The sequence below is a fragment of the Arvicola amphibius genome, chromosome 2 (genome assembly GCF_903992535.2).
Source record: "Arvicola amphibius chromosome 2, mArvAmp1.2, whole genome shotgun sequence".
NCBI lineage: Eukaryota > Metazoa > Chordata > Mammalia > Rodentia > Cricetidae > Arvicola > Arvicola amphibius.
In genome coordinates, this window is record NC_052048.2 from 189,216,809 (window position 1) to 189,244,541 (window position 27,733).

At 48.0% G+C, this 27,733-nt stretch overlaps 2 protein-coding genes across 3 annotated transcripts in view; one reads left to right on the forward strand and one right to left on the reverse strand.

The window, feature by feature from the left end:
* Clcn1 (chloride voltage-gated channel 1) overlaps nucleotides 1–8,317 on the forward strand; it is a 29,196-nt gene extending 20,879 nt beyond the window's left edge. The window contains exons 15-23 of the mRNA XM_038320020.1: nucleotides 1,111–1,324; nucleotides 1,553–1,686; nucleotides 4,033–4,265; nucleotides 4,633–4,750; nucleotides 5,025–5,104; nucleotides 5,335–5,373; nucleotides 7,168–7,272; nucleotides 7,349–7,435; nucleotides 7,946–8,317. Of these exons, the coding sequence (XP_038175948.1) occupies nucleotides 1,111–1,324; nucleotides 1,553–1,686; nucleotides 4,033–4,265; nucleotides 4,633–4,750; nucleotides 5,025–5,104; nucleotides 5,335–5,373; nucleotides 7,168–7,272; nucleotides 7,349–7,435; nucleotides 7,946–8,317 (1,382 nt within the window). The remainder of the gene's footprint in view (nucleotides 1–1,110; nucleotides 1,325–1,552; nucleotides 1,687–4,032; nucleotides 4,266–4,632; nucleotides 4,751–5,024; nucleotides 5,105–5,334; nucleotides 5,374–7,167; nucleotides 7,273–7,348; nucleotides 7,436–7,945) is intronic.
* Nucleotides 8,318–12,140: 3,823 nt separating this feature from the next.
* On the reverse strand, nucleotides 12,141–18,847 carry Fam131b (family with sequence similarity 131 member B). Of its 2 annotated transcripts, XM_038320444.1 has the most exons (7): nucleotides 18,820–18,847; nucleotides 16,290–16,399; nucleotides 15,939–15,974; nucleotides 15,568–15,661; nucleotides 15,110–15,307; nucleotides 12,926–13,069; nucleotides 12,141–12,706 (listed from the first exon to the last, which is right to left on the reverse strand). In XM_038320444.1, exons 1-7 carry the CDS (start codon nucleotides 18,845–18,847, stop codon nucleotides 12,234–12,236), a joined length of 1,083 nt encoding a protein of 360 aa, XP_038176372.1. In that variant the 3' UTR covers nucleotides 12,141–12,233. The 2 variants fall into 2 exon arrangements, with proteins under 2 accessions (XP_038176372.1, XP_038176373.1); XM_038320445.1 differs by lacking the exon at nucleotides 15,939–15,974.
* Nucleotides 18,848–27,733: the final 8,886 nt, after the last annotated feature.

Consider the following 27,733-nt stretch of genomic DNA (forward strand, 5'->3'; position numbering starts at 1 on the left):
ACCTTTGGAAGAGCAGGTGGTGCTCTTAACCTCTGAGCCATCTCTCCAGCCCCCCCCCACAGCAACTCTTATAAAGGAAAATATTTCATTGAGTGGTTTACAGTTTCAGAGGCTTAGTCAGTTTTCATCATGGCAGGACATGGCAGCATGCAGGCAGATGTGGTGCTAGAGAAGGAGCTAAGAGTTCTACGTCTTGATTGACAGGCAACAGGAAGGGAACTGAGTGCCATGCTGTCCATCACTTGAGCATAGGAGACCTCAAAACCCACCCTCCACAGTGGCACCCTTCCTCCAGCAAAGCCACAGCTACTCCAACAAAATCATACCTCCTAATAGTGCCACTCCCTATGGGGGCCATTTTCTTTCAAACCATCACACAGGGTCACTTTACACAGCCCTGGCTGTCCTGGAAGTCGTTATGTAGACCAGGCTGGCCATTCCCTCATATTTGAATAAGAAGTACAGTTAAAGTATGAGTGACTATTGAATTGATAAGATGACAACTTGAAAATACTAAGATTGACCTTTGGTGAGTCTATAGAATCGTAATGATTTTAGATCTGTAATAGTTTTAGAAGTTCTTTCATGACATTGTCACTCTGTGGATGAGAGCATGGTATTCAGGGAAGTAAAGAGTGTTCATGTAATAGACACAGAATCAGGATCTGTGGCTCATGATCAATGGAGCCCTCGTGGTTCTATGTCCACAGCATGGTTCTTGAATTTTCTTGCTTTTCATTCATGAACTGTTGGCATCAACACCTGAGGCTCAAAGTAAGATTCTATTATGAAGGTTTTTAAATATTCAGTTGAAAGTGATCCAAACTTTGAAAAACAAAGAATGGATAAGATATCATTCTCTTCGTATTATAAATGAACAGTTCTGCATGTACATTTTGTAACTTACTGAAGGTTATATATTAATTAGATCAAACATAAATTTTGAACAGGCCAGTATTCTCACCCCTACTCTTGAAAAGTAGAAATGCTGGGATTGTTGGTACTGACCTGGGTCCTGTCTCCTGTTCTCTGTCATTCTCACTGTACCTCATTCATCTCCCATGCCAGAAAAGACAGCTCTAACCCGTCAATACATTCCTCTCACTCCAGGAGCGGCAGCTCTGACTGGGGCTGTCTCCCACACCGTCTCCACAGCTGTGATCTGCTTCGAATTGACTGGTCAGATTGCTCACATCCTGCCCATGATGGTGGCTGTTATTTTGGCCAACATGGTGGCTCAGAGTCTGCAACCCTCCCTCTATGACAGCATCATCCAGGTCAAGAAGCTTCCCTATTTGCCAGACCTTGGTTGGAACCAGCTCAGGTCAGGACCACTAGCGAGAATTAGTTTAGATATGGTGGGATGTGGGAGGTCCTGAAGCTGAGAACAAGGCTAGCATCGGGACGCATGTCTCTTCAAAAATTATTCTCATGTTTACCCATATTTAGAAAATACTATAAGTGAAAGAAAGCATGTCAGACCTTGTGGGAAGAAGGAAGGGCCAGCATAGACCTGTAGTGGGCTAACCCAGGATGCTTATTTCCTCCTTAGCAAATTTACAATCTTTGTTGAAGACATCATGGTACGTGATGTGAAGTTTGTTTCAGCTTCTTGCACATATGGGGATCTGAGAAACCTACTCCAGACCACCACAGTCAAGACTTTACCATTGGTTGATTCCAAAGGTAAGTAGAAGGAAGGGAAGGAGGGAGAGAGGAAGGGAAGAAAGGAAGGAGGGAGGGAGGGAGGGAGGGAGGGAGGGAGGAAGGGAAAGAGGGAGGGAGGGAGCTGACTGACCAGCTGATGACCAAAGCAGGGTTGGTTGTTCAGAGGCAGAGAGCACCAGCATCATCTCAGCTACTTTCTAACATCCTAATATAAACAGATTTAGGGAAGAAATGCTTATTTCAGCTTCTGTTACAGAGAGTTCAGTCCCTTATGATAGAGAGAGCATGGTGGGACAGGGCAGCACACCTCATGGCAGGCCAAGATGCCTAGGAAAAGAAGCTGGCACTTAGCTGCTTTCATTCTTTTTCCCCTTATCTTTCTGGAATGCAAAGCCATGAGATTGTACTACTTATATTCAGAGTGGATCTGCCCCCTCCCCATGTAATCTCTAGAACTGTCCTCATAGACACACCCAGAGGTGTGCCTCACCAGTCTCCCGAGTGATTCAAAATCCAGGTAAGCTGACAGGATTCATCATCGCAGGGATGGACTTAAACTTAGAGCTACTAAGGGAAGCTCAGTTTATACTGATTGAGGAACATGCTCTTCCTTTAGGATGTAAAACCACAGCCATAACATAGGCACACAAGGCAGTTAAAATCCAATTAATAAAATACAAGCAATTCTTACTATTCATGCAGCCATGAATTTTAAAGTCCTAATGCGCGTGGAACAGTTTTCAGAACAACGTGCTAAGAGGAAATACAGTCCTAGTCCCTTGACTCCGGTCACAGCATTTTTGCCAAGCAGTCAATAGATAGCCATGTTGTCTGTGTTTCTGTTTTAAGATACCTTATTTAATAGACATTGTTTTTCATTTATAAATCATGAACTCATGGCCAGCAGCACTGTAATCCTACCTAAGTGAAACTCACCTAACGTATCTTCTCAATATGGCAAAGCTCAGCCCTCCCTCTACTGCTTAGGATTGGTAGACATCGCTTGAGCAGAACGTCTGGGGACAATTTGACAGCAGTCACCACACACAGCACAAAGATTCTACAAAACAGGGTGGCATCAGATAGACTGCTAACCGAGCACTGTTTGCTTGGCCTGGAGTGAGAAGACCGAGTGCTGTTGGTTCAACGTCAGCTGGGAACATGAGGTTCAGGCAGCTCCCCTTGTTGTTGCTCTCTGCATGTCTGTGAATTAGAATTACAGATACACTCATGTTGGGTAAGCGATTTCAGAAGGAGAGACTTCATAAACAGTGTGGGTCAACTGAAAATCTTGGGCCCCTCTCCTACTTTACTCAGTAATGTCATGGCTCTAATGGCCAGCCTAAGGAAGATTGAGAACTGTTCCTCATGGAGAAGGAAATGGCTTTCATAAATGGTGATGTCACCTTCCCTTCCATTCACCCTTCTTCCTGCCCAGTGCTGGCAATCCACTGCCACTGTTGTTTGTCTTTCTCACTAGACTGCGCAGTCCTTGAATGTAGACCATAATCTCTGTACGTTTAGAGTTCTATGTATTAACTGGACATTCAGTGCACACTTCGCTGGTCTGTGACTTAGCACTATAGAAAATAGACACGAGGAGCTATTTGGAGCCAGGAATAATGTTGGTTTTGACTTCAGACATTCAGAGCGTCCAAATTCCTCAAACTATATTAGTTCAGACATTGCCGTAAGCTCAGAGTCCTTCCAAGTAGCTCCTGATGCCATGGATCTTCCTTAGAGCAAGGGTGCACAGCTACTGGGTGCAAGGTTTTCATGATGATGAAGATGTAGCAGTAAAACATGTCTTCGTACACTTGATGCAGTGCTGTGGACGTTAACTTACAGAAAATGTTCAGCACTGTAGTAGGATTTCTATAAACATAAAGGTCTCTCGGAAAGGGAGCATCTTGTTCATATCCTCTCAGGACCTAGGTGCTTTAAAGGATGGAACTTCTTCCAGGAGAGAGGCCCCGATGCTAGTGTTGCTTATAGACTCCTTTAGAGTGTGTTTGAGTTTCAGACCATTACAACAACTGCCTCTTGAGTTTCATTACTTTTGGATAGGGTTAATCAGCATATTTTAATAGCGAGCTTACATATTTGCAAATACGATACTAGGGCATCATACAGATAAGTACAGATTAGCACCAATTAGTGTGCTGCCAATTGGGTCTGGAAGTGCTAAATGTGTGAAATTAAAGGAATCAACTGAGGCCACCCCGGAGGAGTTTTAAGATGAATTTTTTGGTAAGAGAAGGTAAGAACTGGAATCAGGAAAGGCTCTGAGCTCCTGCTGCACCGTGGTGGAGCAGGCCCTCAGGGAAACATGGTTGTGTGTCCCCCCCCCCCCCCCCCCCGCAGAGTCAATGATCCTGCTGGGCTCAGTTGAACGCTCAGAACTGCAGTCCCTCCTCCAGCGCCACCTGTGTGCAGAGCGAAGGTTGAAGGCTGCCCAGGATATGGCGCGCAAGTTATCGGAACTGCCCTATGACGGCAAGGCACGGCTGGCTGGGGAGTGGCACCCTGGTGGTCGACCAGAGTCCTTCGCCTTTGTGGATGAGGATGAAGATGAGGACATCTCCAGGAGGTCAGAGGTAACCAAGACAGAAGAAAAGAGGAAACCGCCAGAAGGGAAAATGTCAGTAGGGCTCAATAGTGATATCTCTCCTGGATTAGGCTGGACTGGACTGCGCTGGGCTGCGCTGGGCTGGGCTTTGCTGTGGCAAGTGCTGGAAAGAAGGAAAGGGGAAGGGAAACACTGGCAAGAGAGAGGGAGACCATACTGGATTCAGTGCAAAAGAGCCCAGGGCCTGAGTGGTGTTTTGAGAGGAAGAAAAGAATTCAAGGGGGGGGGGGGCAGTGTAGAGTTAGATCTCCCAGGACACCTGCTGGTAAAGGCAGCAAGGAAGGCATCATGAGGCCTTTTTTTCTGAGACTGAGAATGCTTTATTTTATTTTTAGCTTCCACCGTCTCCTCCTCCACCACCTCCCCTCTTTCCTACTGCTCCATCTTACCCTGAAGAACCTAATGGGCCGCTGCCCAACCACAAACAGCCACCTGAAGCTCCAGAGCCTGCAGGTAAAGACTCTCAGCATGCTTTGGGAGTTCTGTTTGGACTCACATTTACTAAAAGCTATTCTTGTAAGGAGATGTGAGGCTAGGCGATTTCAAGAGCTGACTCTGATTGATAAATCCCATGATGCTGTCCTAGGGAGTTGGGAAAGAGGTAGAAAAGAGGAATGAATCCCCTGGGGTACAGCTAGGGGAAGTACAGATCTTTGGTGGCACAGTGCCAGAGACTATTGGCAGCACCTGGTCACACCCCACCCCATCTTCTCACGACTTCTTTCAGGTCAAAGATCATCCATCTTCCGGCGCCTGCTGCACTGCTTACTGGGCAGAGCTCACTCTACAAAGAAGAAAATAGCCCAGGTAAGAGAATATGTGTCTAGAGGAAGAAGGAAGATCAGAAGCCTGTCCTTGTGGAACAAGAAGCCAAAGTCCTTAGAAGGGCAGAGATCCCTCCAAGGGTGGCAATGGTTTGAAAAGGTGGCTTTTTGGGCTGGATCTGCCCAGGGAGACATGGTTTCTACGTCTCTGAAAACTGTAACTAGCCTGAGAAGCAAAGGGAAAGAACTTGGCCCTGTTTCTTTCTTCCCTAGGATTCAACGGATTTAGTGGATAACATGTCACCGGAAGAGGTAAGGAAATCCACGGCAGATTGTTTCATCCAGTGAAGGCATTGCTTTTCTTGTTTTGCTTTCGAGACAGGGTCTTACTATGCAGTTCCTAGCTGGCCTGGAACTCACTGTGATGGTCTCAAATTCACAAATATCCATCTGCCCCTGCCTTCCAAGTGCTAGGATTAAAGGTGTGCACCACCATTTCTAATTGTACCATGAAGACTGAACGCCAGGCAGTGGATGATTATGTGCCTGCTAGAAATAAAGCGCATCTAGTACAAAAAGAAGACTGAGTATGTATTTCTAGTGTTTATCTTCCCAAGACAGATATTGAGAAGACATTTCTGAGGTCAAGAGTCAAACAGAAGTAAAAATTCCTTATATTTTGCAAGATGACAACCTTGACTGTATCAAGATGTTCATTTTGACAAAAATCATATTGAGTCAATACAGAAATTAGAGAAAGCAGTCAATGTGAAAAGAATTCACCTGCTGTCCCTGCTATGATTTAAGTCTCACATAGTGAGAGCTATAGTTTCTAAGCAGTGTTTAACTTTTCCTAAGACCCAGCAGCAACATCTTCTTCTTCTTGGACAGAAGCTGGAGGTATATCTAGCATGTGGTCAGCACACAAATGCTAGAGTCCACCAATCGCTGCCTATGTCAAACAGCACTATGTGTCCCTACTACTTCATCTGCACAATGCAGACAAAGGCAGAGCTGTTAAGAGGATTCGATGAGCTAAGACATGGGCAGGAATTAGAATTATGCCCAGTACAGATGAAGCACTTGGCAAATGTTCTCTAAAAATGTTGCTACTATTGTTATTGGGAAAGGGGGTGAAACTCAGAAGGACCAGGAAAGCAGGTCCTATCTAAGTCCCATCCTCTTTGCAACATTTAAGACAAGCATCCTCTTATACTAAGAACCTGTTAAGCTCCCTATAACCCTTTAGTCAGGATCATGGGAGTTTAGAAGATGCATAGCTGTGTCCAGAAATGTCAACAGAACGCGGCCCTTGGAGGGAGCTTCAATGTGGACTCGGCACTCAATCCTGAGACTAGGAGCTAGCCAGCCTTTGCTGGTATGCTCTGAAGGTTAGAGTGCAGATTTAGAAAAGAAGAAAATTGAAGTGTGATATCATTCAGTAGGACAGGAGAGCATCTTAGATTAAATGATGGGTCCTGGAAAGAGTGGCTTCTCTGGCATCTTGGGTTGTAGATGTGTAAGTCCAGAGGATAGCTGGCTTTGAGCCTTAATGATTTGGTTAATAAATTAAAAACGAAACAAGCAAAATATAAACAGTCCAAGTCCACTAAATACCAAGCAGTGCAGAGAGTCTGCTCAGAGTCAACAAAGAGTCACTCTGCTCTACACGTAAGAGGTGACTGCTAGCTGTGGACATCACTTAACTCTACCAATGAGCGTATATTCAGTAGGCAGAGGGGCCAACATAAGGCTGAGTATAAACTGCCATTTCTGAAAAGCAAAGGCTCACAAAGCATCAAGGTATGATAGGAATTCCTGAACAGAAAAAAAAATGTGTCTGAATGGGAGTGTCAATATGACACACAGTGAAGGTTTGACAAAAGTGTGTGAAGACCAGGACACAGACTACAGGAAGGACCCATACTCTGGGTATCTGAATATGGTGAAGGGTGGACCTTGAGGCCAGATAACGGAGGAGATAGAAGCTCTGACCCTCTGAGAGGAAAAGGTTTGCCTATCAACCAAGAGTGTCTGTGATGGTTCCCGTGGGACAAAGCTGGGCTCCTGAAGTTTGAAGGGGTCTCTGTGCTACTCTGTCAACAGATTGAGGCCTGGGAGCGGGAACAGCTGAGCCAGCCTGTGTGCTTTGACTGCTGCTGTATCGACCAGTCTCCCTTCCAGCTGGTGGAGCAGACAACGCTGCACAAGGCAAGCCCTTGCTGACTGCTCAGGGCTTTAGGGAGGGCAGACATGGGCACATGCTGACCTGTGCTTTCTCCATCAGACTCATACACTCTTCTCACTTCTTGGCCTCCATCTTGCCTATGTGACCAGCATGGGGAAGCTCAGAGGTGTCTTGGCACTAGAAGAGGTAAGGATGAATAGGCCCCACTTGACCAGAGAGAAAGAAAAGGAGGAGCGGACCCAGGACAAGGGGACATGGTGGGGAACATGTAGAAGGGAGAGACTGCAAAGCATGTTGTGGTCACAATCCTCTAAGGGACATAGTTCTCCAGCCAGTAGGGACCCCGTGTGGTTTTCTCCCAGTGGCCTGGTTTGGCTGAGTGGGGTTTAGATGAGCTATGGGGAGGGGTGTGGGGATATGTTGGAGGTACGAAGCAACCACTAGGAGGAAAGGGGTTCCAGGGACCTTTCTCAGGGAGGCTGGCAGTCTCTTCCTCCTGATATGCAGGAATAGCTTTGTCTTTTTGTCTTTCCTCATGATTGTTCCCTGTCTGTCTTGGCTTTCTCCCCTGCTTGTTACTCTTCATTTCTGTTTCTTCCTGTTTTGTTGATTCTTGCAGTGTTTTTTTCATTGCCCCCCTCATCTTCTTTCTTTTTCCCGTTGTCTATCTCTTTACCTCTTCCTCTTCCTCTCCAGCTACAGAAAGCTATTGAGGGCCACACCAAATCTGGGGTGCAGCTCCGCCCTCCTCTTGCCAGCTTCCGGAATACAACTTCAATTCGGAAGAGTCCTGGGGGGCCACCCCCTCCTGCAGAGGGTTGGGGTCTGCCTGAGGGTGGAGATGACGCTCCTGGAGCAGAAGTCATAGTTCCTAGCATGCCAGAGACTCCTGTACCACCTCCATCTCCAGAGGTCCCTCACTGCATGGCCCCAGCCAGAGTGGAGGGTGAGCTGGATGAGCTGGAGATGGTGGGAAGCCCAGGACCAGAGGAGGACCTGGCTGACATTTTGCATGGCCCCAGCCTGCGGTCCACTGATGAGGAGGATGAAGATGAGCTGATTCTGTGAACAACCCCTTCCAAACTTTCTTCATAAGAACCAGGGGCCCATGCCAGAGAGTGGGCTTGTGTGTGATGGGGGTGTTGAAGTGGGAGAGGCCCCCACTTCGTCTTTTTCTTACCCACACTGTGAAAGATGATGGTGATGATCATAAGGAGAACTTGACCTTGGGCATGGAAGACTTTGGGTCCATCAGACACCTTCCCCCATTTCCAGGCAAAGCTCAAGGCCCCATGCTTGGAAGACCCCTGTGTTTCCTGCTGTGCAGGTCCAGTCCCCATCAGTCTCTGTCCTCCCACAGTCCCCAGTGTTGTTCGGGTACCATCCTGACTCTGCCTGTCTAGATTTCGGTTTCCACATGGAATAGGAGAATGGTGGTCCAGATCAATTGATGTGCCACATTAGAAGTGATGTGGGACCATAATATTGCACTGTGGACTGACCACCTTACAACGTGCCCCCAAGCCTGCCCACCCTAGGTTCCAGGGAACCAAGTGCAGTTCCCTGGAAAAGAAGTTGTTGGCAAAGGCTCCATGTGAAGAGGCGGGTGTCATGGCCCAGTGCGTGTGTCTGACCCAGGCAGCAGAAAGCTTTCCTGTATCCCAGGCTGTCTCCCTAGTTCCAGGTTTCCCCTAGGACATGCATATTCCCACTGCAGTGGCCTGCCAACAGTCGTCTCTGCCTTGGAGCTACTCTAGCTGGAGCTCCTCCCCAAGCACTACTAGTGGGCCATACAGATTCCAATCCTTTATAGTAGCTCCTTGGGATCTTCTGGCATAGACTTGGGGGTACCCTTGGGGTGACAAGCTTCCATTTGCCCCACCCCTAGAGGCCTCTCATCTTGGTTAGCCAAGAACTTGATAGTTGTACTATCCAGCAATAGCCTGCTATACCTAGACAGATGATGCCATGTGTTCTGAGCATGTAGACACCCGGCTCCATTCATGGGCTTTTCCTTCCCTCGCTGTATGCTTTAGCTCTGCAGCTGAGCTCTCAGTCTCTTGTCTGCCCCTCCCCCTTTGCCCAGCTCTCCTCTACCCCCCAAATAAGACACTCATACTCATAGGATACCACCACATTCTGTTTAGTGTCATTGAACACAGCCTCTGGCCTTCTCCAACATGGGTTCTTTCCACCTCCTCAGGCCAAGAAAGACACTGAAGCCAGGTAGGAGAATTAGCAGGGGGCATCCAAACCCATGCCCATGTGTATATAATCTATAATACGTATATATATTTATATAGAATTCTCTCTGTAATATATGTCATAGAATCCTTCCTGGGCCTGGGGTGAGTTTCACATTAAGAAAACATGCTAAGACTGACCATAGAAATGGGTATACCTCAGACCTGGAAGACAGAGTGTGGGATATAAAGGGTTAAGAACTCATCCTTCAAGATTCCCTCCTTAGCACAAGGAAAAGAAGGGAGGTGTGTGAACTAGGGAGGGCAATGGAAGGGAAGGAATGGAAGGTTTGGATTTTCATTTAATAAAGTCAAGTGAAAATTAAAGTGTACCCCCCCTAAAAAAATCATTCAGCAAGAGCAGTTTCATTCACAAGAATATAAAAAACAGCCCTGCTCCCCAGCTGCTGTAACGCGTGCTGCACAGCCTTTAACCCCAAAGGAAAAAGCAACCCTTCCCACCCACCCCTAACAGCCTCTTCCTGCACATGCCCCACCCCTCCCCTTAAAGTAGGCTAGAAGCAAACCCCCATGCACCCTGCCCCAGCACCAGAGAGGTGGTCCCTCCCTCCACAAGTGTTCAACATGGTCCAGGGTCAGCTCCTTGAGTCTTCTCTCTCCAGAGTGGGGCGGGCCGCACCTGCCTCTGTGGCAGTATGCCAGCAGCCTGGGAAAACCAAGCCCCTGCTCAGGTACAGACCCTACAAGGCTCCTTCAGGTCTTTTGTAGTCTTTCATTGGGGACCATTTGGCTTCCTCGAGGAATGGAAGGAGTAAAGAAAGCTGCTTTAGTTAAGTCTTCCTAACTCTCCAGGGCCCTGAGCAAGAGGGAACCAAAGTGAATGAACCTACTCTCTGGACTCGATGTCCACCTTCACCTGGGGGAAGAATGCGGGGGCACTGAGATGAGACACACATGTTGATAGAGAGGATAGACAAGGCAGAGAGACCTTGGGAGTAGGTTAGCTTGAACATGCAAGTCCCAGGGGGCTAGGACAGGAGACCAGGGGTTAGGGGCAGTTGCCAGGGTTGGCAGGCTAGCCCTTCCTAGTCCGAGAAATGAGGTCCTGCTAGGCTAAACCACAACACTAGCAAACACGAGGTATCTTCTCCCATTCAGGCAGCGTTAGATGAGCTGAGTGACTGTTCACCTACCTTGGCTCTCCAGGTCTACTCCCATGTTTCCTCCATGACCCGACCCCAGGATCCTATGCATCCCCTCCCCTGAAGGATGTGGGACACCTACTCTGGTTACACTTGAGTGTATGAATACGGTGCAGGACAGAGTCACGAAAGAACAAGATCACACCAACTCTGAGCCTCATTGTTCCTGTGGGTGAGGAGTAGTTTGGGACCCCTGACAGTTATAGTAGGACACAAAGCCTCGGAACTGGAGCCATAGACAGACAGGAGGAAGAAGAAAAAGAGGGTGACAAGCTTGGGCGTCTCCTATCAAATCTCTGCTTATGCCAAGGGCCAGATTGAGGCTGTGGCTGCTCCAGCCGGTTCATAGCAATACTGCACCGACTTGCTGCTGCTCCCTGTCCCCACGGTCCACTCCGAATCGGAGGGCAAATGAGGTGTGGGAGGGCAAGCTTATGTCTTGCCACAACCAGTCCTGTGTAATGATGGATGGAGGAGCCTGGGGAACAGCCAACACAAACGCAGAAGCATCCAGTGTCCACCCTGGCCCATCCAGTGTCCACCCTGGCCCTCAGCCACCAGCCCAGCCAAGGCAGTGACAGCACCAGACTCCCCACTCCACTCTGCTCAACCCTGAGTCCCCAAGAAGTTATAAAAATGTAGAAAAGGCAAAGAGAAAAGTGTAAACAGCTCCAGAGAATTAGAGGAAGGTAGAGGGAGGCCCAGCCCTTGTGGTACCCCCTTTGATGGGACACTGTGATCCGAGGTCAACAATCTGAGACTGGTTCCCACTCACCCTCCTCAGGCATGGGTGGAAGAAGGCAGAAAGGGAAGCTAGAACTGGAGTAGCCAACCGCATGGGGCCTTCTCCCAGATCCAAGGTCTTCCTTCCAGCCACAGGGCATCCAAGTGGCTGTGTTGATTCTTTGTCTCACTGGCAAACCCTCTTGCCTCTGAGTAGGCTTTGGGATGAAGAATCATACTGTGACCCCCTGTCATTCCCAGCTGCCATGTCCATCCCGTCCTTGGCTGCCGATCCCAGAAGCCAAAGAAAGCCTGAATTGGGCACACTGTCTATGCTAAGCACAGAAGGGCTGTTCAGGCCACTCTGCCATCCCCACCAAGCCACGTCCAACAGCCCTGAGGCCTGCTTCCCACAGCGGAGAAGCATTGATGCCATGGCCAGAGAAAACAGAATCAGGAAAGCAAGAGGGAAATGGAGAAAGGAGGCATTCAGACAGCGCGGCCAAGGCTCCTGGAAGACGAAATCAGGGGTGTAAGAACTGAGATTCGGTGTCCATCACGGCGCACCTGGGCATGGACCCAAGAACCATAGCTATGGCTCATCTCCCACCATCATGCCAGGTTCATTACCACCTAATTTTGCCTGGGTCTCAGTCCCTGGAATGATGGTTTCTGGAGTACAAGCCTAGATAAAACCCCCTGCTGGTCCTTCACTTTCCAGGGTGCTAGCGGGCTGGTGAGGGCTAGAAGCTCGCGGTTCCCTGCTGTCTTCTGCCCGGGTTTCATCTGTGCTGCTGGAGCTTGAGAGGGTATGGGTTGCAGCCATGCCCCTCAGGTCAGTAGGGTGGGAAGAAGCTAGTTGTTGGTGTCCCCCTCCTCCTCATCAAAGGACTGCACACCTGAGGACGTGACATCGGACACCTTCCGGCTAAGAGCGGTGGACATCTCTGGATCTTCTCGTGGGGAAAGTGACTCCAGGTCCCGGCATCCTGCATCCTCTTCCTCCTCAGGGGCCAGTGGTCTCTTCTCTTCCTCTACAGAGCCCCTGGCCAGGTCCACCCCACCAACCTCTGGTGTCCAGTCAGTGTCTACCCCTAACAAAGGTGGAGGCTCCTGAGCAGAGTATCCTGAAGCAGGTTGGGAAGGCCCCATGTCATGCAGGCTGGGCTGTGAGTCATCAAATGCAGGGCCAAGATAGGATCCTGTAGCTGGAGATGCAATGAGGGACTGATCACTCGCTTCCCAGGCATCCGAGGACCCCAGGCAGTACATGCCCTGTGACACGTAGGAGTGAGGCCATCCATCCATGGGGGCTTGAGCTAATGCATCTGTAAAGAGAATGAGCAAGGTTGGAGGAGCCACGGGAATATCACAGGCAGTGGGAAGAGCTCACGGAACTCCTGTCTTACGCTTATGACATAGGTATGGGGGCACCGGAGGAGCTGAGACAAACAGGAAAGTCCTAAGAGAACAGAAAAGGACCGAGGGAGCCTACACTGCTGGGAAGCCCCTCAGGATTAGGGGTGGGCTCTGGAAGTGTCTCTCACCCTGACTCTCCATCAGCTCCTGGTAGTTGTCACTGTAGTTGCAGTCCAGCGGCTCCTGGGTAGAATTGACACTCACGTCCTCACCATCCATGGAGGACCAGGCCATAAGTGTGGCCTCAGAAATAGCAAACTGTTCCATGACACCTACGAGAAGAAACGGAATTATCGTTAAGAGTCCTCAGGTAACCCTGAGGCTCATGAAAGGGGTGTGGGGAACCCTGGTGCAGCGTGGTTCAGTGGAAGTACAAGATAAACCATGTATCATCTCACTTAAGAAAACAGAGGGTTGGAGGGATGGCTCAGAGGGTAAGAGCACTGGCTGCTCATCCAGAGGTCCTGAGTTCAATTCCCAGCAACCACAATGGTGGCACACACCATCATCTGTAATGAGATCTGGTGCCCTCTTCTGGCCTGAAGGAATACACGCAGGCAGAACACTATAATAATAAATAAATCTTTAAAAAAAAAAAAGGAAGAAAATGAAACAAACAAGTGGAATTAGTTTTAATAACAAATCTTAAAAAGTCTATATATGATTCTCTTTGAATATACAGTCAACATAAACGTTAGTGAGGTATTTTGCGTTCTTCATATGAAGTCTTTGAATCAGTTGGTACTTTCCTTATAGCACATCTTCATTGAGCTGGGTCACAATTCATATTCTCAATAACCACATGTAGGTAGTGTCTACTCTTTTACTCTGAAGCAAGGCTAGACCATGGGGGATTTTTCAAAAGGTCACACTTATCAAATTCCTAGAGGAAAAGATGGGTTCCTCTGGTGAAATAGCCTGAGAGATTAAAGTTAGAAATCCCAGAAGTTTGTCTTTGGAGGTTTTAGAATTTGAACCTGGAGTTAGAGAGATGGCTTAGTGGTAAAGCGTACTGCTCTAGCAGAGTACCCGAGTTAGTTTCTGAGCACCCCTGCCAGGCAGTTCACAACAGCTTGTACCTCAAGCTTCGGGGGGGGTCTAACACCCTTGCCTCCAGGGTCTCTTACATACATGTGGAACACACAAACATATGCAGGTAAAAACACGTGAGCATAAATAAAACAAATTTTTAAAAGAAATAAATTGAACCTAGATTCAGATGGTCTAGGATATAGGCATCCAGATAGTAGGTTTCAGAATTAATGAAGAATTCCCAAGGGAGCATCAGGTGAACACGGGTCCCCAGTCACATAAGCGACTCTGTCAAGGGACTAGAAGAAGGGAGGGCATGACAGCAAGGATGGGAGCATTGTGGGTCCCGAGTCTAGTCAGAGCCATGAACAAGCTAAACGCCGTTGCTATTACCTTGTCCTTCCTCTCCGCCCTCCATGTCTATCATCCAGCCCCACTCAGACTTCCTCCACCACCCACCACCCGTACCAATAACACAAAAGTCCTTCTCTTCAGCCCTACCCCTCTCCTTGTGTATCTTCCTAAGAGCTGCCAGCAGGATTAGTTCATATTCCCATGGACACCACGTATTCGCCATCAGACCTATACCAGTGTCATCAGAACGAAACCGTTTTCAGGGCCATTCTCCTTAGCCATCCACTCTCATGAGTCCACTAAGTCAATTCAAGAAATCAAACGTTGACGAGCATGGCTAGAAGAAATCCCCGGGGCCTCTTTCATTTTTAGAAACAGGTATAAGCAGAGTCATTTGAAGTCCCAGGCCCCTGTGTTTTCCCTTAGACTAAGAGAGGCCAGGGGAAAGCAGGTACCATATTAAAGAAAAGAAAACATCTGGGACGCATGGCCTCACAAATCTCATTAGCACCCCATTTTCTAAGGCTATAATAAAAATATGTTGGAGGGAACTTACCAGGATTAGCCAGTCCCAAAACAAAAACAAACAAAGTTGAAATCAAGGCTCTTAGAAAATATGAACCTGTGGTCAGCATGCAGGGAGACCATTTTGCCATAAGAAAGCAGACTGGAAGCCGGGCGGTGGTGGCGCACGCCTTTAATCCCACGCACTCGGGAGGCAGAGGCAGGCGGATCTGGCCAGCCTGGTCTACAAGAGCTAGTTCCAGGACAGGCTCTAGAAACTACAGGGAAACCCTGTCTCGAAAAACCAAAAAAAAAAAAAAAAAAAAAAAAGCAGACTGGAGGGTCAGCCTCTCACCATCAAAACAAACAAACAAACAAACAACAAACAAAACGTATTATCTGAGGGCTTGGGATGCAAGTACCTGCTAGGAAACGCGCCTCCTTCTCGCCATCGCTGAGGTCGGAGTAAGCATCTGTATCCCTGCGCACAGCCTCATGGCTGTGTTGTGGCTGAATTGTTGGGGCCTTTCCCCAGCCCTGCCACTCAATCATGTGGGCCACCCGGCCTTGCCCCATGGCTGTAGGCTTTGTCACATGGTCCTTCATGCTTCTCGAGATCCCTATGGAGTCAGACAATACCCACACCCTTCAGGATATCACACAACGCACAGAGCAGATCCACCCATCATCCCCGCCCAGGTTCCATGGGATTCCAACCACTGGGGAAAGTATCCCCTGGTATCCTGAGGGGTTAGTCTCAGGACAGGAGAGACGTGACCGAAATGCAGATGTCGTGCGGGTAAACTCTGAGACATCTTGATGAGCAGGGAAACAAAGACGATCCTGCCAATTATTCCTGTTTCCAGGTTTGGAGTCTCACCTGAGAAGGATGACTTGGCCAGGGCCCCAATGCCATAGGCATTAGAGTTTCGCTTAAGCTTCGGAAGGATGGAAGTGGTGTCCTCCATGGAGAGCTAGGACAGGGAAGGTAAGAGAATGGGCAGAGGAATAAGAAGGCTTGGGGGGGGGGGTGCTCTACATATAGAATAAAGTTTTTGGTTCCCAGGAAGGTGGATACTCAAGGGAACAAATGACAAAGAAAATCAAGGATGTATATAGGCACACGCCTGAAAACTGGGAGGTCAGCCGAACAGAGGAGGGCTCGTGCAGCCTGTCTATAGAGGGTCCCGATGAATGCAGGAAAAGAAGGGTCAGGATAGGTTGGGGAGGGCTAGAGGTGGCTGCACTCACATTGATGCCGTCCCAGGAGAAATCTGTTCGTGTTTGCTGTAGGAGAGAGGAGAGGGGATGGTATCTGGGCACCTCTAGAAGTGCAATTCTGACTTCTTCTGAGGGACTTCCAGAGAGTCACAGACAGGTAGACCTTCCTGAGGCTGAGAAAGATCTCAGTGTGTAGCATTTGGTGTGTGTTTTGGGAAGCGGGAAGATGTGGTCCGTTCCATCTACAGGAGTGTTTGGGATGTTGCCATAGAACTCATGAAGAGAATTCCCCCTTTGGGATGATGAGATGGTCAAGCAGCTAGGAATCTGGGCGAGGTTGCTGTAGTTGGGGGGGTGGGTCTCTGAAGCGCCCATCCTTACCTCCGTGGAAGGTCGGTGGAGGCTGCTGCCATGCAGTGAGCTGGTGCTGTCCATGTTGATCTGATCGACATCCTTGAGGCCTTTCCAGTCCACTGCAATCACTTCGTTCCCTGAAGCAGCCAGAAGGTTAGTTGTTCACCCTCATTCCCCTGGATCTCTGCTTGCTCCCTTCCCATAAAAGGCAGAGCCTAGAGTTGAGCCCTTCAACACCTGCCCACCAGTGCCATGCCTTCTGGCTACCGATTTCCTTCTATGTCTTTACCATCCATAAATTTTCGGTGAGAGAAATAAGTGAAACTAAACACTCATTTTCAGCTCAATGGGGAACAGCACGCTTAGGAAAAAATGCTTCCTGGCCCTCTCTGGCGTTGTTTACATGGAGAGGGAGGGGTCAGGGATTGGGCTGTTTCCATTCTGTGCCGAGGAATCTCTGAGACTGTCTTTATTGGATCCAGACTTCTCACCAATTAACTGCCCTACAAACAAGGACACAGCTTTCTAGGGGAAGCTACTTGACTGTGCAGCTGGCTTTGATATTTGAGGGATGAGAGGAATGTGGCTTCCCCCTTGGGCCTTTCTAATAGTCAGGGAACTTAACTGACAGGAAAAAGATATGGTGGGGATAAAGGCAGGTGATAGGTAAGAACCTGAGACTGTTTCCCCTGGAGCCAGAGAGCTCGAAGATGCAATGGAGACTTTGAGCCCAATTCTCTCAGGGGACAGAAAATGAATTCAAGAGGAGAGAGAGAGAGAGACATAAGAATAGGAAACAAGAGGACTTTGCAATTTCAGAGCCAAAAGAACAGAAATTCAAGGTGAGACGACAGAAGACAATGGGGGAGGTGGGTGGGACACTTTGAGAACTGGTGGCAGAGTAAGAAACCTAGGGAAGACTCCTGACCCGAACGCAAGGTGTCCTCTGGAAGTCTTGGGGAAGAATTTCTTGAGTATTTACGGAGATTCAAGAATCAAGTGGCAGCCTGAGCCATCTGCCCTAAAGCCATTGCATACATGAACTTTTGCTTTTCGGTTTTAGGATTATAGGTCCCTTCCCTGGAAGTATTCTGACTGGGTCTTTGGCATGAAGAGGCATCCAGCATGCAGCAATAGAAAGTGGCAAAGAACAAAGAGGATGGAGGTCCTATGAATTTGAAGCAGAGCTCTCCATATACCCTCCAAGTTGTTCTGCTCTCTCTTGGGATCTTGTGAAATGATGAGGTGCATGAGACTCAGACCTGTGGCTAGGTCAAAGAACCTAGCAGTGATGGAGCAGGCAGAGAGAGCTCTCAGAGAGAAGTGGGAGAGGAGGGGTGAGCAAGGGGAGGAAGGGGAGGTGGCCTTGAGAAAGAAGGGGAGCTGAGTCAGAGCCTGGGGGGGGGGCAGGGAGATGGAGGGAAGGAGAACAGGGAAAGAGGTGAAGGCAGAGGAGGGTCTCCATGGAAATAAACTGGGTCTCAGAAATCAGGCTTCTGGAAAGTGAGTTTGTTTGTAATAATAATACGAATTATTCTCTCAGCCTGAGGTCACTAGGGCGTGTAGGCGGGAGAAATTGGGAGTTAGGAAGGGGAAAATTGGGGGGTTTTGGAAAGGACTGTACTAATGGGTTCAGCCCTAAAGCGGAATGGATGCGTGGGGGGTGGGAGTAAGGGGGCGGTAATAAGGCAGTGGCTAGAGGAAGAGGACCGTTAAGGAAGCGCCTTTCTTCCCTCCCCCTGTCAAAGGTAAATAAAGAGCCGGCCCTGCCCTGCCTGCCCCCGCTGACAGGTGCAGGAGGGTCCTGGGGTTCCTGGCGGACCCCACCCTTCTGGGAAACGGAATCGCGACCCCTCTCGGGACGGCAAACCTCTAGCTCCTCCCCGAGTCCACGGCTCTTCCCAAGCACCCCGGCCCAAGCCCATTCCCTCCGGGCGTGGAACCCGTTCCCTCCCGGTGGCACACGCTCTTCCCGCCCCCGCCCCAGAGGGAAAATGCACGTGAACAAAGCAAATCGGGGGAGGCAGGAGCGACGGAAAAAGGCTACCAAGAGGGAAATGGTTGGGGGCAAAACACACATGCCATATGGAGGGGAAGGTGGAGGGTGAGGATGGGAGGGGGCGCGTGGAAGAAAGTCAGGGCTGAGGCTGGAGAGGGGTTCTGAGAAGAGGGGCTGCTCCAGAAAGAGGGGCGCCCCAGAGGTTCTGGTCACGGCGGAGTAGACGCGGATGGCCTGGGGATGGAGAGATGGGGCGACTGGGAATAGGGAACAGCGACGGAGCAAAGAAGGAGCTGGTGGAGAGGCAATCGGTGAAGGACCGCGCCTGCGGGAGGGCGATGGAGAGAAGGCAACGAGCCGAGAGGGATGGAAGCCCTGGAGGCGCGAGGGCAGAGGGATGGAGGGACCACAGCGGATGGAGGGAAAGTGAAGGCACGAGGCAGGGCTAGGCGAGCCCGGAGGGAGGTCCCCAGGGGCGAAGATGGGGATGGGGGAGGGGGCCGGAGGAGAGCCCCCGGGCAAGCTTGCCCCTGACCCGCGCCCGGCCGCCGTACCCACCCACAGTCCGCGAGCCGATGCAGCCCATGGCTCCGGGGTCCGCCGGGGCCCGGCCCTCACCGACTCGGGGCGCGCGCCGGGGGGAGCACCGGGAGCCGCGCCGCCGCCCCAGCCGCTCTGCAGCGCCGCGGCTGTCTCCGCTCGGCTCCGCTCCCCCCTCCCCTCTCCATCCCTCCCCACGGCAGCCTCCGTCGCCGCCGCTGCCGCCACCGCCACCGCCTGGCTCCCCCGCCCCGCTCGGCTTTCGGCGGCCGTGGAGGGGGCTGCTTGGGGATTGGCTGCGCGCGGCGCCTCCCCGCCCTGCCCCCGACCGGCGATACTCCCAACGCCCCTCGCCGCGTCCCTCCGCTTGTCCTTCGCAGCCCCCACCCCTGGGCTCCTCGCCCATCCCCGCTTGTGTGCTCCCAGGAGATGCTGATGGAGAGTCGATAATAACCAGCTTGGGTCTCAGGAGCCAGGTCAGGAACCCAGGGCCCACCCATAGCATCTGCTTGATGGACTTTGAGGGCTGCGGGGTGAGAAGGCCACTAGAGAAAGTGGGGCGGAGATGAGAGGACAGACAGCCTGCTGAATAGCGTTGGGTACCAAATTCCGCAAACACTTGTTTTCTTTCTGCGGCTGCTTCTGGGACGCACGAATCGGGATTGGATGCTGTTCTGGTTGCCCTGCGTTTCACGTGCGTTGCTTTGCCCACCCAAACAGATCGTAAAGTCTTTGCCAGTGGATGTTTGCGAGATGCTTCTCTGTCCTCTAGCTGTTCTGGGATGGGTGTGGGGCTGGAGCAGGTAATCTAGTTCTAGGCCTGGGTGGAGATAGGAGGTGAATGGAAATAATTTTATTGCCGCTATGGAGAAGTGAAAATATCATTACCCGAAACCGGCAACAAGACATGGTTTTAAATCAGATTTAACTTTTCTGAGCCTTATGTGGATGTCCAGAAGCAGCAAAGGAAGAATACTGCCCCCTGCCGAGAAGGGTCAGCACTACACCACGGACTCTATGGGAAAGAAGAGAGTCAAAGAAGGCACTATTATCACTAGTGGCAGAAAGAGTCTAAAAGACACACTAGAAAGGACAAGGAGACCCTTTCGTCTTAGCGAAACCAGTGACCGCAAGATGTGAGCAAGAGGTCGGTCTGGGTGGTACCACTGAACAGAAGCAAACGCTAATTCAGAATACAAATCCGTAGGTTTTATATCTTTCCTGGGTCTAGAGAGGGAGAGGACAACGGAGTTAGGTGCCTTTGTGGGCTTGGAGCAGAAAGGACAAGTCTTACAGATGTAAGTTTGTGACATTTAGATTATGACTGAGGAGTGACATCCTATGAAATCCCGGATGAATATGTGGGGGAGGATACTTTTGTTCATTTTCTGGTGCCATAACAAAATGCTTGAGACCAGGAAGTTTATAAAGACTAGAAGTTTGGAGGCTGGGAAGGCCACTGCTGCAAGTGTGTGTGGTCAGGACCTTGATGAATTGTGACACTCAGAGGACATCATATCATACGGTGAGACGGGATGAATATGTTAGTGTCACCTTCTTTCTCTGATAAAGCCACTAGGGCCAACCCCTGTGACCTCATCGAATCCTTATTACTGCTCTAAGACCCTGTCTGCAAATACCATTAACATATGAATTTAGGGATTAAGTCCAAGTCGTGGATTTGAAGGATCACTGACACTAACTGCAGATCTTGAAGGTGGATTTAAAACAGAAGAACATGCTGGGGGAGAGGGGGGTTGGTTCTGGACAGCTGCCTTCCGATCTCTGTGAGGACAGTGACTTCTCACCACTTGGGGAGTTCTCTCCCATTCTCTGCCTCTTTTGAGCCAGGGCTTAAATGTTCAGTTTTCGTAACGGAAACAAGCGTCCTGGAAGACAATTTGACAGTACTGATCATATATGCATGTATGCATGGACATATAATATTTAAAATTGCATCTGCTTTTACACATATATACCTTAACACAAGCTATTCAGGAGAACTAGTAGAAAGACTGAGCATTCAGAAGGGCCTGGTGAGCTCTTGCCTAGAATATGCAAGGCCCTGGGTTCAATTCCCGGGAACGCATCCTGTCCTGGTTTGCTATCTATTGCTGTGATAAACACAATGACTGAAACCAGCTTGAGAGTTTGTTTCACCTCACAGGTTGTAGTCCATCATCCAGGAAAGTCTGGGCGGGAGCTTACGGCAGGAGCTAAAGGGGAGGCCATGGAAGAATACGGCTCACTGATTTGCTTCTATGACTTGCTGAGCCTGCTTTCTCAGATAACCTAGGGCCACCTACCTGCCCAGATGTGGCACCACCCACAGTGGGCTGGGTACCTGAGACTTGCCTACAGGCCAGTCGGAGGGAGGTATCTTCTCAGTTGAGGTTCCTTCTTCTCAGATGAGTCGAGCTTATGCCAAGTTGACAAAAAAAAAAGAAAAAATACTAACTAGCACACACACACAATCCTTAAATCCTTAACATATGCCTTGTTCTTGTTGTAAATTATAGTTATTCTTCTTATAAAATATTCAGAGGAAATAAAAATACAATATGAACAAACATTTAACCTGTATCTCTTACAGCGCAACTTACATTATGCCTGAGACTAACTAGGTAATTGTGGTGTGTATCTGTAATAAAATAATATATGAGCCTTAATAATGTTTCATAACTACATTAGTTTCATGGAAAATAATTCATAACAGATTTTAATACTATTAAAACACAGGCTATAATGTAAAATTATAATTTTTAGTTCTCGTTTATAATACATCCATGCCCTTCCTGTCTTCCTGAAATCAGTCTTTCTGATAGAATTTCCTGAGGAAAGCTCATGTTTTAAACAGCTCCAACCTAACCAAAGATTACTGTTTAGGTCTCAACAAAACACTTATTTTAACTGATTCATTTCCAAAATCTTCAAATAAACGCTTTTGGCAGAATGTCCCCATATGGCACTTCCTAACTGGTTCGCTTTGGGACACAATCCCAAGGTAAAAAAACCATGTCTTCCTTTCTCTTGTTACTAGTGCATGCTGTGTCCCCTTGGGGCAGCTCTTGGGCAGAAGGACACAATTAAGTTGTGGAACCATACTGTATATTATGCAGATTCTTGACCTAGGATCCATGTGCAGAATTAAAAAAAAAATCGATAACCTTGTACGGGAAGAAACTACACTTATATTCACTAGCAGGTAGCTGCATTCTTCATTTACTTGAGCTACACATATAGGCCACAGGCCACAGTAGTGTTACAGGTATTGCATCTCCACAGCCACTCAAAAATCACAAATGCTTATTTTACAAAACAGGCCTTGGAGATTTTTTTCCCTATGGTATTCTTTATATTCACCAGTCCTTTGAAATTATTTAAAAAAAATATTTAAAATTGACTCTGCTTTTACACTTGTTATTAATGATTTCACTGAGAAGCAACGAGGCCAGGGATAGGACTCAGCGGTAGAGCACTTGCCTGGCGTGTACGAAGCCCCAGTTCTGTTTTAGTTAGACCAATGATATTTATTTTTTGAGGGTCTTATATACATATGCAGTCTATTGTCCTTAAATTTAGCCCCCATTACCCTCTGTTACCCCTTTCCTTGTGAACCCCCCTCTTTTTCTCCCCAGAATCCCAGTGGTTCTACCACTGAAGAAAGTGGCACCCCGTCCCCCAATCTGCTAACCATTAGCAGTCAGCAGCTCCACAGGAAGGGCCTTGCAGGTTGCTTTCCTGTCTGCGATGGAATGCTGAAGGGCCAGTCTTTTCTGGGTATCTGTATGCTGTGTGTTCATGATTCCAGCAGCCACGGAAGGCAGCATTTCATGGAACGCCTCGTCTCCAGCTCCTGAATGCTTCAAGGCCACTCTTTCACAATATTTGATGCTGGATATGGTGGCAAAGGCCTCTAATACCATTTCACTGGAAGACAAGAGGATCAGGAATTCAAGGCCAGCCTTGGCTATAGAGCAAGTTCAAGGTTATCTGGGCTATATGAAACCCTATCTTAAAAACAGACAAATAAAGCACCTATGTTACTATATTAGGGATCGAGGGTTTAAAAAAATACTTCAAGTCTCCTGAACTCTGAATAAATGTTCAGTGGAGGATTCTCTCATTCTTTGGGGATTTAACCTGATTGAAAGTCACCAATGGAATGACCAGGTGATACACTGGGATTTTCCGGAGATTGGTGGTGTGTGCTTCCTTTCATCAGGAGGGGAAACAGTTCCCACCATACACAGTACACACACACCTCCCCTGCCCCACTGCCCAACCCTGTGGTGTTCCTCAGCAAATAGAGAGTGCCTTACAGCTTTGTGATCTGGGGGTTTTGTCTTAATGAGAGACATCAGATTAAGACAAAGGGCTAAGAGAAGTCCCAGCTGGGTTCAAAGTTCAAGAACAGGTATGATTCTGTTCCCAGATATGATTCATTCCCAGGTATGATACCTGGGAAGGTAAACAATGTGGGCGGAGGCTCATACACAGGGAACCTGAACTGCTCCTTCACCCCAGCCTAAGAAAATGGGCCAATGCTAGCGGGTCATGTGGCTTCAGGATTAGGAAGATGAGGGATACCCATCTGATGACATCTCTTCCTGGAAAGGAGAAGAGAAGCTGAGAGTCAGGGCATGGGAGTGGTAGTGGGGAAAAGCTAATATACAAATATCATGTGGCAGCTGGAAAAGACTTTTCGGTGTATACTTACTAAAGCCCTAATGGCAGCCTTGTATTTGAGACACTGTGTCTGTGTATCATATTTGTGTGTGTCCATGGGCAGGACACGCACAGAGGACAAGAGTCAATGTGGGATGTCTTCCGCTATTGCTCTCTCTCCACCTTATCTTTTCTTCAGTGTTTATTTGTTTTATGGCTATGAGTGTTTTCCTGTGTGCACTTTGATTGCCTGGTGCCTGCAGGAGCAAGAAGAGGGTGTCAGATTCTCTGGAACTGGAGTTGCAGTCAGACATGAGACATCATGTGGGTACTTGGAATTGAACCAAGGTCTTCTGGAAGAGCAGTCAATGCTCTTAACCATTGAGCCATCTCTCCTACTCTTCATCCTAGCCTTTAAGGCAAGGTCTCTCAATAAAGGAGATACTCACTGATTGGGTAGACTGGGCAGAGAGTTCTGGAGATCTCTCTCCATCTGCCTCAGAGTCTTCCCCAGCAACGCCAGGGTTCCAGATGCGCATCACCACACCCACATTTTCTGTGGGAGCTGGGAATCTGAAGTCAGGTCCTCATATTTGCACAGCAGATACTTTACTGCTTGAACTATTTTCCAAGACCCTTCAATTGACTTTCTTATCTCCAAGATTATACAGCTAGAAGAAAAGAAGCCAGAGGTTACATCAGATGGAAAACCCATTCTAGTATTGTAGGAAAGAACTTCGGTTATGTGTTTCTTCATTGCTTTTAAATAATCAGTATAAATGAATAAAAAGTATTACTCATAACATTATATAGACTGAGCAGGTTATATTAAGAATATACATGTATATACTTACTCATAATTGCATGTAGCAACAATTAATGAAAAAAGAGGTCATGAATTTGAAAAAAAGCAAGGATAGGTATATGGCTTGGAGGGAGGAAAGGGAAGTGATGTTAACTACATTATGCTCCCCTCCCAAAAAAGAAAAATAATTTAAATGGGTGGGGAGGATCTGGGAGGAATTAGAGGAAAGAAAAAACATGATGTATCAAAGTTTTTATTTTTCGATTAAAATAAATAAAATGTGTTACTCCGTTAAGGAAACTTTAGTTGATAAACATTCTTTCACTCCTGGCTTCCTTGAATTAAGGTGTGCTCATAAGCTAAAAGGAGATGCAGTTACCCAGATTCCTAATTTCTGAAATAGAAAAGCAATCACGGAGGCTTGTAGCAAGAGGTCTCGGGTGCTGTTGTACAGGACTCATGACTCACATCCCAGTTACCATCTATGAAAAGAGTTTGTATCAAGGAACAGGTTCAGAAAATCTGCTTTCTGAGTCATCTTAGTGCAACCGGTTTGCTTAAGGCACTGGGAATGGGCATGAGGATGTGGGACAACCTTGTGTAAGTGGAAATCACCGAGTCTGAGAGCTGGCAATGAAGACATATTTATTTAATATATTTTGCACCTTTTTTTGGGAAGGAGGGTTGATACACGGATTCTCAGTACAGCCCAGCATAGCCTGAAATTTCCGGTGTAGTTCAGTCTGGCTTTCTAATTTGAAGGTTCCATCTGCTCCAGCTTCCTTATAGTTCGTCCCCTTAAACACCCATGGACTGGAAGTTTCTTTCCTATTCTAACAGTACTGAGAGACGGTGGATCCTTTAAAGAGTGGAGCATAGTTGGAGGACATTAGATCATTAAGGGAAGTGTCCTCAGAAGGGCTTAGTGCCCTTCTATTAGGAGAGCTAGGACTCCCAGGACTGAACTCGGTGTTGGGTGGGTAGTTATAAGGTGTAACACTCACTTTTGACCTCTTTCTTCCCCTTTCGTTGCTCACATGAAGTTTTGCTATGTGTTGTCATGTACCAGTTATGCTGAACATAAGAGGACTACATATGCTTATTTCTCTCTAAAGTCATGAGCAAAATTAACCATTTCCTTATACAGTACCCAGCATCAGGTGGGCAGAACAAATTGTGCTAGAACAGAAAGTAGATGAAGACACTATCTATACCCACCCTAAGTAAGGTCATCCCTCTGGGATGAATGGAGCTCATTTCTCTCACCAAGGGTCTACTGCCTTCTTGCTATTTCCTGTAAGATCCCAAAGTTCACACAGGGCCGTAAGGATGTTATCGTGGTACCCAGGTCCCAAACTGTAGCAGACCAGGTAGGATGCTAAAGCGGGCCCTCGCATCTAGGCATTCAGAAGTCAGAGGAAAGGAGGTGCAAATCGAAGAGAGGAGGACCAGATAGGATTTTCTGAAACTGAGGAAGCAGTCAACTACTATAAACCCAAGAAGGGCAGAGAAGAAGGAGCTGGTCTGTAGCTCAGAGAGCAGCTGCCTATTCCAGCCTCAGGAACCCTCCTGATGGTGCCATGCACCATCTTCCACGGAACACAAATAGATCTTAGAACTGAAACTCTGGCTTCTCACCACAGCAGATTCAGTTCTTGTACAGTTGGGGAAGGGAGCACCGAATAATCTATTATGTTCTGGAGTCTTGCCACCTCCTCTGGGAGGAGGGTCCGCTTGTTTATCCCAGTCACCTGGCTAGCTTAGCCCTGAAATAACCACACAGAAACTATATTAATTAAATCACTGCTTGGCCCATTAGCTCTAGTTTCTTATTGGCTAATTCTTATATTAATTTAACCCATTTCTATTTTTTTTGTTTTTTTTGTTTTTTTGTTTTTTGGTTTTTGGTTTTTCGAGACAGGGTTTCCCTGTAGTTTCTAGAGCCTGTCCTGGAACTAGCTCTTGTAGACCAGGCTGGCCTCGAACTCAGAGATCCGCATGCCTCTGCCTCCCGAGTGCTGGGATTAAAGGCGTGCGCCACCACCGCCTGGCTTAACCCATTTCTATTAATCTGTGTATTGTTATGTGTAACATGAGGGGGCCAGGCCTGCTTGTTTGGGTTTCTGTCCCACCTGGTACCCCACAACTGTTTAGCCCCAAAGAAAAATCACACATAGGTCTCTAAAGTTATAAAGCTGATTGGCCCATTAGCTCTAGCCTCTCACTGGCTAACTCTCACATCTTGATTAACACATTTTTCTTATCTATGTTAGCCATGTGGCTCAGTACCTTTTATTCAGTGGGGCAGATCACATCCTGCTGCTTCGGTGATTTGGGCAGGAGTGGGAGGAATCAACTTCCTCCTTCCCAGAATTCTCCTGTTCTCATTGCATCATTTCTACTTCCGATCTGGTTTTCCCACCTTTACCTCCTGTCTGCCCAATCAGCATTTATTTAAAACATGATTGACAGAATACAGACAATTCTCCAGCACCAGTCATGCGACAGTGGCTTACCAGGTAAAATTCCCAGTGTCTATCTCCGGCAGATCCATGGCATCTCCTCTGCCTCTTCTTCCCAGCATTCTGTTTAGTTTTCCCTACCTAGCTCTGTTCCTCTATAGCTCTGCTATAGGCCCAAAGTAGTTCCTTTATTAACCAATGAAAGCAACATAGAGACAGAAGAGCCTCCTACACTGGTTGATCTTCCAGAGGACCCAGGTTTGATTTCCAGCACCCACATGATGGTTTACCACCATCTGTAACTCTAATCATAAAGGATCTTTGGGCCATCCTCCAGCCTCAACAGACACTGCACTCAAATGGCACACAGACATAAATGTAGGCAAAAAGTATCCATACACATGAAAAACAAGCAAAAGGATAAGCAAAGGTTGGGTGTAGTGGTGCATACTTGTAATCCCAGCCCTTGGGAAATGGAAATGAAGCTGGAGACTCCCGAATTTAAGGTCAACCTAAGCTATGTAGTGCATTTGAGATCATCCTGGGCCTTATGGAAAGGTCACCCTGTTTCAGACAAACAAAAGCTCATGCAATAATGAGAAAATAAACCAAGAAAAGTACAACAAACACACGGTGTCAACTGCTTATTGCTGAACATTAGAAGTGGAAACAACTTCCTTGCTATCTTTTCAAAGACAAAGCAAGTCCACCTCTGACTCCTACAGCTATCCCGCTAGAAGGTGCCTGAACCAAAGTGCAGGCCCTCTCACTCCTACGCTGCCATTCTTTTCCCCAATCTTGTATTTTCCTAGTGGTTCTGACAGATTGTTTTCCATGATTTTTTTTCATTGTAACATTAACCACTATTGAAATCAATCCAGGCTTCATCTTTTTTTGCTGTTGAGTTTAAAAACCTGTTTTAAGAGAGCAGATCCCATGGTGGATGCTTTACTCCGTCTCTGTGTGTGTGTGTGTGTGTGTGTGTGTGTGTGAGAGA

Coding starts and splice junctions, on each gene's coding strand:
- Fam131b (XM_038320444.1), bottom strand. CDS start 18,847: ATGGGCTGCATCGGCTCGCGGACTGTGG. Junction 16,400..18,819: donor CATCGGCTCGCGGACTGTGG/GTGGGTACGGCG, acceptor TGGCTGCTTCAG/GGAACGAAGTGATTGCAGTG. Junction 13,070..15,109: donor GGAGGCGCGTTTCCTAGCAG/GTACTTGCATCC, acceptor TTCTTCTCGTAG/GTGTCATGGAACAGTTTGCT.